The sequence below is a fragment of the Danio rerio genome, chromosome 8, assembly GCF_049306965.1.
Source record: "Danio rerio strain Tuebingen ecotype United States chromosome 8, GRCz12tu, whole genome shotgun sequence".
Classification (NCBI taxonomy): domain Eukaryota; kingdom Metazoa; phylum Chordata; class Actinopteri; order Cypriniformes; family Danionidae; genus Danio; species Danio rerio.
Genome location: NC_133183.1, coordinates 19,492,751 through 19,509,083, shown reverse-complemented (window position 1 = coordinate 19,509,083; position 16,333 = coordinate 19,492,751). Strand labels below are relative to the sequence as shown.

At 36.1% G+C, this 16,333-nt stretch overlaps 1 protein-coding gene across 5 annotated transcripts in view; it reads left to right on the top strand.

The window, feature by feature from the left end:
- Positions 1–16,333, top strand: part of prkcz (protein kinase C, zeta) — a 223,514-nt gene that overhangs the window by 122,888 nt on the left and 84,293 nt on the right. For all 5 annotated transcript variants that reach the window (XM_068222964.2, XM_068222961.2, XM_068222963.2 and 2 more), the window contains 1 exon segment: positions 6,110–6,195. Coding sequence is in view for 4 of the 5 variants with exons in the window: in XM_068222961.2 (XP_068079062.2) it covers positions 6,110–6,195 (86 nt within the window). In the remaining variant the exon portion in view is untranslated.

Here is a 16,333-nt window from a genome sequence, read left to right as displayed (position 1 = left end):
ATCACTAACGTGTCATAAAAGATGTGGCAACAGTACCAGTCAGAGCTAAATCTACAATTTGGAGTTTGGCTTGTGGGACTTTATGAGACCATTTCAGATTGTAGGATTGAGAGGACAGACTACAGTAAGGTAGATGATACAAAATATATCGAGTGTGGGGAATTGGTCTTCAGACATCTGTCTAACAGGTCGAAGAACAGGTGTTTGGGTGCCCATCTGGCCGATTATGATGGCAAACACGTAGCTGTTTCCTGAGCAGCTGTTATTGACTTGCAGCAGTGCTGTGTTTTGCGTGGGGGATAACTGTTTGTAGTTCTGTTGCATTTTGTCACTGGTATGCTATAGGAGAAGAACATTGTTTGCTGTAAGAAGATTTTCTTAACTTGTTCTCAAAAATGATGGATATATAAGAAATATATTTACATTTTTCAAAATTGAAAAAGTGGAAAGCTAAAGGAATAGTTTACCCAAAAATTACTGTTATTTACCCACACTTAAGTGGTTTCAATGTGTTTATGAAATTCTATTTACTGTTAGCCACAGATACTCTGAAGAATGTTGCTAACTGGTAGCCATTGAATTCTAATAATACTTATCATTCACGTCAATAGCTACTGGTTACCAGCATTCATCAATACATCTCTACACCAATCCATCATACATCAATACACCTTGTTTTGGTTCACTTTCTCACAACACATTCCATAACATTCATCCTGTTAGAGGGCGGTATTGAATTAATTTTTTTTTATACCAGATGTAAACAAGGTTTTGTTCATCACATGTTAAAGTATTCTGTAATACTATGATAGGGCTGCACGATATATCGTATCAACATCGCAATGTGCGTGTCAGTCTGCATTAGTCACATCGCAGGGATCTGGAATGTAGTCGGGCTTATAGTTGACCAGACATTACAGTTAACAACATAGTGGAGCCATTTCATCTTTTAACCTTAGAATGAAGGTTTATTATTTACATGTGTTTTCAGGGCCTGTGACTGTAAGCATTTCAAGCTAATTTAAGACATTTGGGCACAATAACTTAAATGTTTATAGCTTAAAGATTAAGTGTACATAATATAGTTATTTACTCAATGAAGTCTATACATTGTTGTTGTTTTTATTATTATTATTATTATTATTATTATTATTATTATTATTATTATTATTATTATTATTATTATTATTATAGAGTGTTTATTTCATTTCTGTTTCTGAATACTGTTGACTCACTAGAAAGTCATAAATCATTGTTCATTTGAATCTTTTCTCTGTTGTTTTAAACTTTGCTTGTCATTTTTAGAATTGGCCCATATTTCATGCAGATATACTTTCCCCTACAGCAGGCCTGTGGCCAGTGGGTGGTTCTTTTTTTTCTCAAAAAGTGGACCTTTTTGCAGTTTTTTGCTTGTTTTAGTGACAGTTTAAGCACTATTTTAGCTGAATTGGCTTGTCGGATGGTCATCTTAACCACACTTTTTGATATAAATATGATAGAAAAATATTTCTTAAATATTTATAATATTTTTTTTGAAGAAATACTTATTTCTAAAACACACATTTATTACATCCTATATCATATAAAAAAATTGAAATCTGCTACAGTTTTGAATTAAAAATTGTAGTCTATTGTCCATTTATTAGGCAAATAACAGACTGGCCTGCAGCACATTCGACTTTCATCCGTTTGACCATTTCAAAATTATAATAATAGTATTATCATATTATTATTAAATAATAATAATAATAATAATAATAATAATAATAATATAATACTATTATGTTTTAATAGTAATAATAATAATGTGGAGCTTTACAGTTTTTCCAGCCTCTCTTGTAAAAAATATGCATTTGAAAATTCATGGATCACAAAAATAACCAAATTGTTACTCAAATCAGAAGGACCACTTTACACCATTTTATTGCTCACTTTTTGTTTTAAGCATAAGGTCCAAGATTAAGAATAAATGTTTTTAAATGTTTTCTGTTTAAAAACAATGCAGCAGTGAAAGATTACTTCTCTTACATGTACGTTAGATTGTAAAATAAAAATATTGGTTAGCATTGGCCAAAACTGAATAGTTGAAGTTGCACCGAAGCGACAGCCAACAGAGAATTCAGATTAGTCTTAAAGACTTTTTCGATGGGTTATTGTCACTATTTATGATGGCATAGCAGTCAAAATAGAACAAATGAGCTCATGTATGAGACAAATTCTGGACCTTTGTCAGTGAGGGGCCTGTACAGAAACTCATCTAAAATTATAAATTCTTTACAAGCTATTCAATTCATCTGGTTAAATTGCATTTATATCGCATTATATATCGTAAATTAGAGTTTTTTTCTAATATTATGCAACTCTACTGCATGATCTGTACAAAATAGTGTATTATAAAGTCTATATCAATTATACATGTAATTCCTCAAGATTGATCTATTATGTAATGTAATTATGTAATTCCTTGCGTGTCTCTTATCAAACAATGATGCTGTTTTTCTCCAAATCAGCCTCATTGAGTATAATGTTCAAGTAAAAACACTTGCTTATGTTAAACTGCACTATTGGAGCACCAGTTATTCCTCTACAAGTCTGCGTGAGTTTCAGCTTCAACATGTTCTATTAATAAATGATTCATGTTGCGTAATTTTGACGCAAGCGACAATTTAAATGTCTGAATGCGAGTGTTGATTTTACGCTGACGTTCTTGAGTTTAGTGCACTCCAAAGCTGAGTATACATCATTATAGGAGTAATGTTTTAGCTGCTTTATGCCACACATTAGATTCTGAAGACTTAACGCAGACTTTCATTTCCTCATTTTTTTGCTTAGATCTCTCTCTCTCATACATGCAGACATCGTAGGCTTTTGAATCTCCTACGGTGCTCATTAGTGGCTGACACTTGAAAGTTTCGACAATATTTCAATATTTATTGGTTTACGTAACAGTTTGCGGTTGAGGGCAGAAACATGAAACGGTAGCAGACAGCAAATCTCCTGGGCTCCAGCACAATTCTCGCATCTCCTTCACGCTTGAAGATGATAAAGGTCCTCTAGATTAACTGGAACATTAGTTAAGAACATAATGATGGAGGGAGAATGGGGGAATCTGAGCTACCTGTAGGACAGTAGTAAGGACAGGATGATTATGGGGGTTGTTTTTTTCTAAGGTTTTATTACCGTTTTTTTTATTAATTCATGATTTTTATTGCAATGATCTATTGATGCTGAAGATGTATCTTTATGGTTTAACATTTGTTTTTCACATTTTCTGAAGGTAGTCTGAAACTGACTAAACCAGACAATTTAGTGTTTCAAACTATAGTGTTTCACTACTAGAAATGTCAATAACAGTAACTTAGTACATTATCAGCATCAGAAGTTATGAGATTGGACCCCATAATGCAATTTGAAAGCAAAAATAAGCAGAAAACACCCATGAATCACAAGCTAGAGGGGACAGATAAATACAATTTATTATAGATTTAATTACTCAAAATACTGTGGTGGCCATATCAGCCAATAAATACTATTTTTTTATGTTAACGTTATCGTCCAATAAAAATATTAGGCCGACATCTTAAGCTGATCAATTATTTCCGCTGGTTAAACGTCTTTATGTGCTTGCTGCGCGCCACCTATTATTATTGTCTTGGTATTTGGATTTAGTTCATGTTCAGTGACTTGTTTATTTTATTTATGGATTTTTTTATTATTATTATTTTTTTGTCAGGCAGTGGATTTTAAGAAAAAAGAAATATCCGAGAATCAAAGATCAGAAAAAATCAGAGATCAAACATTTCTACCTTCTGTTTTTTTCAAAAATCATTTTGAAATTGTTAAAAGATTTATATTTATATTTATCAACTATACCTCCAAATCTAAAGAGTTTTATAAAAAGTAGGGATGTCCAGATCCGATCATGTAATTGGAAATCGGGCCCAGTAGCCCAGTGTCAAACTCGATCATAATATATCGGAATACAAGTCGGAAATAAAGGTACAAGAGTTGTTACTGGGGTGGTACCTTTTCAAAAGCATATATTTGTACCTGACCATTTTAAGAGGTACAATTTTGTACTTTATAGGTACTAATATGTACTCTTGAGGTTTTAATAAGTATTCTTTAGGTGCAAATGTGTAGCTTTTAAAAAAGTACCACCCCAATGACAGCTCTTGTACCTTTATTTCTAAGAGTGTGTGTGTGTTTATGGGTGAATAGTTACCCTAACCTGTCTAGTTAACCTATTTAAACCTTTAAATGTTACTTTAAGCTGTATAGAAGTGTCTTGAAAAATATCTAGTCAAATATTATTTACTGTCTTCATGGCAAAGATAAAATAAACAAGTTATTAAAGATAGGTTATTTAAACTATTATGTTTAGAAATGTGTTGAAAAAAAATCTTCTCTCTGTTAAACAAAACGGGGGGAAAATAAACAGGGGGGCTAACAATTCAGGGGGGCGGATAATTCTGACTTCAACTGTATATATTCTCATTATTTTATAACACATCAATTGTTATAAAGTGGCACAGAGTTAGACCTCTTTCTTGACTTTACACAGAAGAAACAGCAACATGTGCGGCATGACATCACTTTTTTGCAGAGGCGCTATTGGTTAAATGCCGGCAAAGTAAAACAAAAAAGCAGCGTGAAGCGGAAATCGCGAGTATATCTGCTGTCTGGAGGTATTATAAAGTTGATGACCACAACATTGCCATAGCAAACTTTGAGATATGTAAACTTGGGATTGCCTGTTGGGTATCTTAAGTTGGGTATCCCAGACGAGTCTTCACTGAGGCCATCTTCCAGCCTAAACCACGGCGAATGAAGTTCTGCACAAGACTTTTGGCCAGCGGAGAAATTAAAATGGTCGTGCCCAACTGAGTCTGGTTCTCTCAAGGTTTTTTTTCTTCACTCCCATCAGGTGAAGTTTTTTTTCCCTCTCCGCTGTCGCCACTGCCTCGCATGGTTCAGGATTGGTAGAGCTACGCATCGATGAATTGGCTCTTCAGTGTTTGAACTCTCAGTAATGATTAAATCACACTGAACTGAGCTAAACTGAACTGAACTGAACTTAAACACTAAAACCTGAACCACACTGTTCCAGTTACTGAACCACACTGTTCCAGTTACTATGACCATTTATGTGAAGCTGCTTTGACACAATCTACATTGTAAAAGCGCTATACAAATAAAGCTGAATTGAATTGAATTGAATTGAGATGCTATTTGTTTTTATTAGTTTACTAAAGTCCAAATGTAAAAAAAAATTATGTTATTTATTACTTGATTGTTCAAGCTACCTCACTGAAGTGCTCTGTTTGTTAACATTGTTGAAGGGAACATCCTTGATCTGTTTCTTCGCTCTTCTTTATTTATTTTTATTATTTAATGTATTATAGAAGTATCGGATCGGGTTTCGGTATCGGCAGATACTCAAAATAATATGACTCTGACTCTGACTCGAGGGCAAACAAAATAATCTGATCGGGACATCCCTATTAAAAGGTTTTTAAAATCCCATATTGGTGCATGCCTATTTTTAAAGTATGTATGTCAGTTCAGACGAAGGTAGTATTTTTTGTCAAAACCTTTAAAAAGGCCATCATTAATGTTGTCAAGGTGGTTTTTACATAAAGACAAAACCCCAGAGAGGCAGCAGATCAAAGTCTCATTCAGGTCGACTCAATTTGGGTCAGTCTAGATGCTTGACATCTTTTTTTTTACTTTCTTAAAACATGAAACAGTCGACATGTGACCAAAGTGATGCTTCAGGGAATCACAGAGCGACAGGAGAAGAGAAATGAGAGAGTGCGAGGAGGAGGTTGGTCAGATGGAGACAGGGAAGAAACGAAAGAGAGAGGGAGAAAGAGAGAGAGAGAGAGGGAGGGATATCTTACTCTGGCTTCTGCGAGGGACATGTTTTCATCCAGTCGCAGTTAAAATCTGTCTCTGTTTACTATAGGGCTCGTGACCAACCACACTTCTGACCATCTTCCTTCTTCTGTCCCCTTTCTTTGAATCTTCTTTAGTGTTCGGATTGATTTTTTTTCCGTTCTTCAAGTCTCAATGCTGCTCCTATACAATCGTTTTCTCTGTCTTCTAGAATCGATCTACCGCCGTGGAGCTAGACGATGGAGGAAGCTGTACCGGGTGAACGGACACCTCTTCCAGGCCAAGCGCTTTAACAGGGTGAGTTTAAGCAATCTAGTCCTGTATAGTCCAAAAGATGACATCTCTGCACTTTGTTTAGATGCACAGCACTGTATGGCTCGTTTGTGTGCTGATTGCGTTTTATAATAGATCTGTTTTACGGCAGTCAGCATCCTGTCTTAGAGAAGTAATTTTAGAAGTGCTGGAGTTGTTTATGTCTGAGCTGCATTAATAATGCTGAATTTGTGGATGCCGTGCTCTTGAAAATGAATGAGAAAGATTGGCTGTAGGTGTTTTGATCTCTAAGGTCGTTTAATACAATGGATTTAGCTTTTAAACTGATAATAAAAATGATATACACATTTATTTGTAAGTGTTGATATATCATTGTAGTAGCAGATGTATCATATTTAGCATGTAGTGACAGTTTTGATAAATGTCTGTAATCTGTATCTGTTACAGTGTCTCTAGTGCTGCATCTGAAATAACACACTTCCCTACTACATAGTAGAATGGTAAAAACATAATGTGAGCTAAGTAGTACGTCCAAATTTATAATAGTACTAATAATACTTATAACTATAATGACAAAAACTGTTTGTAATAAGTACATGTATGACCTGTAAAACGTGTGTTTAGTGGACATTTTACTAAAGGATTTATTTAAATGAAGGCTACGTCATGTGATAATGACACCATTGCAGCTGTAGTACATCCAATTTTCATTCACACTACCCATTAGTAATTAAGTTTATAATTAAAGTAATTAAATAAAGTAATTAAAGTCCTTTAAGTAAGTTTACATTAAAATAGTACCTATTTAATGAGTGTACTATTTCTGATGCACTATAGATTTACTTGTGACCATTCATAAGCAGTAAATACATAGGAGTAAATCTTAGCATATTTAGCTATATTGACAGGAGAGCTATCTGTAGCCATTACAATAAGGATATCTAAATTTATAGTAACTAAGTAGTCTAGTAGCAACTGGTAACATGTTTGTAGTGACAAATGAAACTAATAGCAGTAGCTGTTACAATACAAAGCATGTAGATGTATTATTGACCTGTAGCTGTAGAAGCATATTTAGCTACTAGTCACAGTTATTATTAATATCTGGGGCCATTATACAGTATATTTATTCTGATTGATAAGTAGGACCAGACAGAATCTGCAGACATTTTTTTTGCTATTTCTGCACAGACTTTTGTTAAAAATCTGCGGATTTTTGTGAAATTATTTTGGGAGTATCATAACTAAAACCTTAATTTATGACATAAAAGTAGTACCTTTTAACTTTTATTTAATGTTTACAATGCAAATCCAATTAGATCCACTTTATTTGGTAAACAAAGCAAGTCTCTCATATAATATATCTACTAAAAGACAGAACATATTACTTTACAAACTGTATTGTAAATAAATCATATAAACATTTTCATATTAGTCAATAATATTACTGAATAAATATGAATTTACACACATTTACCACGTAAATAAATAAAATCAGCAGAATTCTGTGCTCGCGGATTGAGTGTGGGCCTACTGATAAGTAGTAACTAATGCTAGGATCTTTAGCTAGTTGTTACAATAAAGCTGTTACAATACTAAAACTGTTACAATACTACCTGTAGATTTACTCGTGACTGTTGATAAGTAGCTATTGAAGCAAATGTAGCCAAATTTAGCTCACAGTGACTGTTGTTGAACTGTTACCAATAAGTATATGTGTCTTTTCTATATGTGTAGTTATATAAATGTGTAGTTATATAGTTTGCATGTTCTCCCTGCGTTCGCGTGGGTTTCCTCCGGGTGCTCCGGTTTCTCCCACAGTCCAAAGACATGCGGCACAGGTGAATTGGGTGGGCTAAATTGTCCGTAGTGTATGAGTGTGTATGGATGTTTCCTGGAGATGGGTTGCAGCTGGAAGGGCATCCGCTGTGTAAAACATATGCTGGATAAGTTGGCAGTTCATCACGCTGTGGTGACCCCTGATTAATAAAGGGATTAAGCCAAAAAGAAAAGAAAGAATGAATTTATGGATGTTGTAGTAAGTATCTAGATTTAGCTGTAGCTTCAACTATTAGCATAGTTAGCAGCCCACTGTAAAAAATACTGGATTACATCCCCAAGAAAATGCTATTTCAGTTTTTCAGTCAAGTTTAATTCACTGTGTTACCTGCCATTTTGTAGTAGCCTAATTGTTTGTAAAGTTTACTACAATTTCTGAGTAGTGACAATTGAAGCTAACATCAGTAAGTAGTAAGCTACAGTAAGTAGCCTATCTTTAGATTTACATGTGACGCTTAGCTATAGAAGTGACTTTTAGCATATTTAACTAATAGTCAGAGTTATTATAAATATTTGATTATAAATATTTGAGACTGTTAGATTTAGATTTACAGTAATTTATAAAAAGTAGCTACAACTGTTAGCATATTTAGCTGGTAGTGACAGTGAAGCTTGTTTACTTGTTTTGCCTGCACATTTTCCTATAGATGTAAACTATTAATTAGGAGCAATAGAAGTAACTTTAGCCGGAGCTGTTAGCGGTGCAGTTTTGTTGTAATTATCTGTACATTTTGCTAGCATTCTCTGCAGCTCTTTTTAAAAGTGTAGTAGTGACTGTTTCAAAAACTGATTCTCAAGCTATCAATGATTATTCGGAGCTACGCAAATCCATCTGGTTTTATCAGTGCATTTGATTGTGTTTTTGAATCTGCTTGTCAAATGTTTAGTTTTAGCCCCAGTTTACCCACTAACAGCTTCTTGGATAAAAGGATTATCAGTGTTATAGACCGTAAAGGAGAGTCAGAGCGAGGCTCTTGAGTGTGCTACATAGAGATGCCCTGCCTTTAATCAGATCTCCTCCCTGGAGGGTTTGCTATGTGAATGCAGATCTCTTCCAGTGCTCGTCTTCATTCTTCTTCTAGGCAGAACATGTGCCTCACAAAGAAGAAACGCCAAAACAACATGACAGAAGAGAGAGAAAGAGAAACAAAAACAGAGAAAGGGACATTGTTACTTTTTGGCTGTGCTATTTTTGCAAACACACTGATATATCCCTTTTCTTGGAGGTGCAGATAAGAAATAAATGGAAAATGTGCTTAGAGATGAGTTCTCAGAAAGTGTGTATCAGATTAATGCACACAAATCGCTCTTTCTCTCATTTTAACTGGGCGATTGGTGATACGATCTCATTATGAAAGAGATATAGTAGATCAGCAGTATGACATCATCAAGCTGAGCAGGAATACATCTTAAACATCATGCCATTTTTAGCTCAGATTTCTTGGAAAGTCTCTAATGCTCATGCCTGACTGCTGACTGGTCTAAACTCTGTGTATCTCAGACATGGAATTGAGTCTTTGATTGGAAAACGCATATAAGTAAGGATGCGGTGTCATTTCTGTGCCGCTAACAGAACTCTTGCTCAGAAAATAAACAGGTATTATTGTGGGCTGTGGCTTTCTTTATTAGCATGTATATAGCATACAGTATACATATTTTCTGTGTAATCAGAACATGTGGAAGGTCTGCTGCACTCTGCACAAGATGCTATTTGCAACAATGCATTGTGGTCAGACTTTGGTTTTCCAGTTATAATAATTGAAAGCGGCAATTTTTTCTCTAAAAAAATATATAAAATATATGTATGAGGTATTTTTAGGGGTCATAATCATAAAATTATTGAATTTCAGAATTATATTATGTAAAAACTGGGTAAATGAACATTCCATTGTTGTTTGTTCTGGTATAAATAGGACAAAATTTTAATGAGATACAACTATTTGAAAAATTGGAATCTGAGAGTTTTTAAATTAATATATATTAAAGTCACTCATGAATCAAGTTCTTAGCCAAGAATCTTACTAATAAAAATACATTGATATGTTTTTATATTTAACAAAATGTCTTCATGAAACATCATCTTTACTTAATATTTTAAGTTCTGGCATAAAAGAAAAACATGTTTGGGCTATTCCTATATATTAGACTGTTTTTGTGGTGCAGGTTCACATATATGTACAGGTTCCTTACAACTATTGTTGGCCAGTGATCATTCTAACAAATCAACACAAACAGACAGACAACCACTTGCAGACTAAAATAATAATCACACCTCCTGAGGTGAGATGCCTTTGAGAACAAAAAAAGTCTTAAGTCTAATCTTAAAGGTTCAAGAAACCCTTTTTTGAGACTTTAACAGATTTGTGTGTGTTGAGCATCAGTTAAGACAACATTAGCACCTGTCAGCTTTAGTTGCGGGGAAAATTGTATAAGGTTTAAAATCATTTTGGGGGTGGGATTAAAATCTGTGATGTTGCGCAGATCTGCCTGTCCAGAGATGACGTGTCGGTTTTTCATTTTTATTCATAGTTTTCTTATTCTATAAGAAGATGTTGCTGCTTTATTTTTCATGAGAGCACATGCTTTCCGAAGGCAAGGCAGACCTGCCAACTTGTGAGACCCAATGACTGGGTGAGACCGCTTCCGTGCATGTCAAGCAGTGTTTAGCCGTTCATTAAGGGTCGTATGTGTTCCTTTCCATGATCCACAGGGTTTGTTGCATGTTTTTTTCTCCGTGATTCTGCCGATACAGCAAAGCTGTTGGTTTGCAGCAAGCATTTTTGTCAGGAGAGCAGTATGAGAATTGGAGAATGGTGGACTTTTCTTTTATCAGTTGAGTTCTTTACCATTCAGACTCATCTCCTATAATCCTCCTGATTACCAGCAGGGCTAATGATTGCAATAGGGAGGGCAAGGGATCTACTGCACTGCTATCCACTGTGTCTGCATTCAGATCCAGAAATTCAGTAGAACAGAAGTCCTCCTCATTTATAGTGTTTACATGATTATCTTTAGAACAAATTGTGGTTATGTGTATATGAAATTACGGATAACAAATGTAGCAGGACATTAAATTACTTACTGTTTATTTTCTGCATTTTAACTTTGTAAACTATGAATCGTGGGTCTCCTCATGGTTTGTGTCTCGTTTGATGAGCCAACTGACAACAGTTGTACACTCCCGTATTTTTGCTGGCCACACCCACTCCTCCCTCTGCTCTCAGCGCTCCACGCCTATCATGGAGCATTTTTTTTAAAAATACTGAGGTAGACTTAAACTGAAAGAGGGGGGTCTCATGACTCTTTAAAGCTGATGATGGAAGGTGCTTGCCTTGTTATATTATTGTTCATAAAATGTATGACTATAACCAAGAAGTAACAATAAAAGGGAACAATAATGTAGCAACAATGCATTTTTTAAAATCAAATGTTTCATAATTTGCACTATTTTAAAAATATTAAAGCTAGTCATCCCTTCTCTCTCTCTCTCTCTCTCTCTCTCCCCCTCTCTCTCTCTCTCTCTCTCTCTCTCTCTCTCTCTCTCTCTCTCTCTCTCTCTCTTCTCTCTCTCTCTCTCTCTCTCTCTCTCTCTCTCTCTCTCTCTCTCTCTCTCTCTCTAAGAACACTTTCTGCCCTCCTGCCACTTTTTCTCTCTCCTCTCGGTCTGGATGGAGCTGAAGTAGGTCATGATTTTTCCTCCCTCTGTCCTTCCTTTAAGGATCAGACTCATTTCCTCCCTCCCATCAGCACCTCTGGATCTGTCTCTCTCTCAGTGTTTCTCTGTGATCTCAGCTCTGTTCAGACACACAGACCTTCTACAGTCACTAACAAATCAATTTAAAGGCAAAACAGCAGATTCCCTTTTCCATATCAGATCTTTAATTTTCCTTGTGTTCCTCATCCATCGTTAGTATGTGAAATATTTTCTGCTCTGAGAACAGAATCACCCTCTTCACAAACATTACAGATGCATTTCCAAGCCTCGTGAGACCTCTCAAAGTTTTTTTTTTTTGCAGTAATGTGGCAGAACAACTCAAGACTTGTGCTGTTTACCCAGATTATTTCCACTTGTCCATGTTGTTTTGGTTCTTTGATCGTGTGTGAAAGGAAGAAGTCGAGCAGATTTTCCTTAGATTTGAGTTCACAGAGATTAATTTATGATGTCATGAATAAGGAAGTTGGCATCTGTTGTCGAGGCGATGGAGGCAGCAGGTGTGGCGTCTGTGGGGCATCAGACAGACCTGCTTGCTCTTTAAAGCCTCATTAAACATCCGGCACTCGTAATAAAAGAATCAGACACTGAGATGCAGCAAACGGAGTGCTCACAGGATGGAGAGGAGAGATGTAAATCTTTACTTCTACTTTGTTTTTGTGCTTGATGCAAGTTTGTAACAAACTGATCAGTGTTTTAATACATCTGTAAAGTTTGACATTTTTTTCTGAGTTTTTTTTTCTGTCTAATGTAACAAAATTCCCAAAATACACTTTGAATACACTTTTCCTTTTTACTTATCTTTGTGTCCGTAGAAAAAATATATTTATTAAAGGCTGTTTTCTCAAACTACGTTTTTCCCCTGCACTGAGCAATGGAGCACAGTTGAATTCTCTCACTTTCCTTCGGCTTATTCTCTGCTTTTTCAAGGGTTGCCACAGCAGAATGAACCACCAATTTCTCTGTCAATTGTCGTTGCGGCTGATGCCCTTCCGGTATCAACCCAGCTCTGAGACTACAACACTCAGTGCCGTGAAACACACACATGCTACCATCCACACACTACGGCCCATTTAGTATATCCTATTCCCCTATAGCGCTTGTGTTTGGACTGTGGGAGAAATCAGAGCACCCGCGAGGAAACCCAGTTTAAGTCTGTTTTTTATTATTATCATAACAAAGTGTAATTATTCTAAAGGTTTTTACTGAAGATTTAATTATGCTTCATATGTCTGACTATATACCACATTATAATTCTACCAAAAACAGATTTTTATGGCTGTTTACTTTATTTTTGTTTAATTATTAAAAGTGCTTTACTTCCAACTTCCATAGATTGTTGTGCCAGAAATATATTCTAATAAATACATATTTAATTTAAAGATGCTTAATTTGCAACATTATGTTTTTAAAAAACATTTAATATCAAAAGTAAGTTTTTTTTTTTTTTTTTATTAGTTTACCCTGTTCACCTGCAATATCTTGCTTTAAAAATAAAGGTTCCAGGAGGAACCCCAAAGAAGAAGCAATAGAATCTTTATTGGTTAATCAAACAAACTTTTACTTAAAAGTTAAATGACTAGACTTGTTCGAGCTGATAGAAAGGCAACATTAACTCAAATAGCCACTCGTTACAACCGAGGTATTCAGAAGGAATCTCTGAATGCACAACACAATCAACCTTAAGGCGGATGGGCTACAGCAACAGAAAAAACACTGGTTCCTCCTGTCAGCTAAAAACAGGAAACTGAGGCTACAATTCACACCGGCTTACCAAAATTGGACAATAGAAGATTAAAAAAACATTGCTCGGTCTGATGAGCTCGATTTCTGCTGCGACATTCGTATGGTAGGGTCAGAATTTAGCATCAACAACATGAAAGCATGGATCCATTCTGTCTTTTATCAACAGTTCAGGCTGGTGGTGATGGTGTAATGGTGTGGAGGATATATCCTTGGCACACTTTGGGCCTATTAGTACCAATTGAGCATTGTGTCAACGCCACAGTTTTGTTGCTGGCCATGTCCATCCCTTTATGACCACAGTGTACCCATCTTCTAATGGCTACTTCCAGCAGGACAACGCTCCATGTCATAAAGCATTAATCATCTCAGACTGGTTTCTTGAACATGACAATGAGTTCACTGTACTCAAATGGCCTCCACAGTCACCTGAGCTCACTCCAATAGAGCACCTTTGGGATGTGGCGGAACAGGAGATTCGCATCATGGATGTGCTGCCAACAACTCTGCAGCAACTGCATGATGCTATCATGTCAATATGGACCAAAATATCTGAGGAATATTTCCATTATCTTGTTAAATCTATGCCACAAAGGATTAAGGCAGTTCTAAAGGCCAAATTGGGTTCAACTAGTAATGTGTACCTAATAAAGTGGCTGGTAAGTGTATTTCCAACATGGATTTTTAATGACAAAAGAACATGATCTAACAGTTTATGGAAATTAAACAGTATATTCCTTAAAGCTACATTGATCTTGTGTAAACTGAACTCTGCTGTTAGCATATATTTTCTTAACACATAAGAAAACAAGTGGCGGTTCCGATGACTTGCATTAAGTGATGGATATTGACATGTACAAACTGTAAACAGTCTCACTGTTTCAAAGCTAAGTGTTTTAAGGTGTATGTGTGTGTGTGGTAATGCACTGAGATCATTTCCAGGCACTTCACTCACTTATCTCGACACGGTCAATAAAATCCGAGCCCAGGTTTTTCTCAGCTCTTAACCGACTGACCTGTATTTTCAACACAATAGTAAAGATAATAAACACTTAACACTTTACTTAACACTTGTCCTAAACCTTCAGACACCAGTGATAGCATTTTAAATCAGCCGTATTTTATTCTTTGTGATTTTATTTCATTATAAATGTTTAATCCGTTTATACTGTGAAATTGATATTGCTATTGATATTGTGATATTGCTTACTTTTACACAATGAATTTGGATTTATGAATAATAAGGCACCCATAAAATATCATTCAGTGTAACAGTAGTCTACACTCACCGGCCATTTTATTAGGTACTTGCTAGTACCGGGTAGTACCTTTTGCCTTCATAACTGCCTTAATCAAGCATAAATTTTACAAGGTACTGGAAATATTCCTCAGAGGTTTTGGTCCATATTGACATGATAGCATCACGCACTTGCTGCAGATTTCTTGGCTGCGCACTCAGGATGTGAAACTCCCATTTCATAACATCCCAAAGGTGCTCTATTGAATTGAGATCTGGTGACTGTGAAGGCCATTTGAGTACAGTGAACTCATTGTCATGTTCAAAAAACCAGTCTGAGTAGATGCACGCTTTATGACATGACACGTTATACTGCTGGAAGTAGCCTTCAGAAGATGGGTACACTGTGTTCAAAAACAGATGGACATGGCCAGCAACAAAACTCAGGTAAGTTGTGGCATTTACGCGATGCTCAATTGGTACTAATGGGCACAAGAAATGTGCCAAGAAAACATTCCTTACACCATTACACCATCACCACCAGCCTAAACCATTGATACAAGGCAGGATGGATCCTTCAAGGTTCAACGTGTTGTACGTACCTCGATTGTATCGAGTGTTTATTTGAGTTATTGTTGCCTTTCTATTAGCTGGAACAATCTCGCCATTCTCCTCTCACTTGCACCCACAGAGCTGCCGCTCACTGAATATTTTCTCTTTTTCAGACCATTCTCTGTAAACCCTAGAGATGGTGAAAATCCCAGTAGATCAGCAGTTTTTGAAATACTCAGACCATCCCGTCTGGCACCAACAACCATTCTACGTTTAAAGTCACTTAAATCACGTTTCTTCCTCATTCTAATGCTTGGTTTGAACTGCAATAGATTGTCTTGACCAGGTATAAATGCCTTGATGCATTGATTTGCTGCTATGTGATTGGCTGATTAGAAATTTGCGTTAACTAGTTGTTGTACAAGTATACTTAATAAAGTGGCCTTTCAGTGTATATGCTCCCAACTTTTTTTGGTTTCCGTATTTCATAATGCAAACAATCACAAAAAAATAAAAAATAAAAAGCATTTCCATACTTGCATTCGGGACCAAACTATCAAACATACTAAAAACTTCAATGTTCAGTCCCTTGTTATTTTTAGTCACGCTCTGTTTCACAGGACAAATGAGACTTTTTGCTTCCGTTGCATTGTGTGTGCGTGTGTGTGTGTGAGTTGTCATTGAAGGGCTTGTGGCCAAAATCCCCATCAAATTAATGTCATGGAGCACAGCGTAAAAGGAAATCTATTTCTTGCAGCACTCAGAAATCTATCCGGCTGTGAGTTGTGAGGCATCTGGGGTGAATCCTCATGATGAGAGTAATCCAGCGCCGCAGTGCTGAACGGAGGCTCTTCGCCAACTCGTGGAGGAACACACTGAAATTACACCCTGTGTCTGTTTCTCATCCATTATATTTTCTCGGTGAAGCCGTTACATGGTGTTCTTCTGTGTGCGTGGTCGGACTATTTTTACTGGCTTGTGTGTTTGTTTTCTTTTACAGCTATTCAATGAAAACAACCCTAACAACATTTCTCAGCCTCTCTACAGTTATTCGGATTAGAGATGCAGATGATTAATTG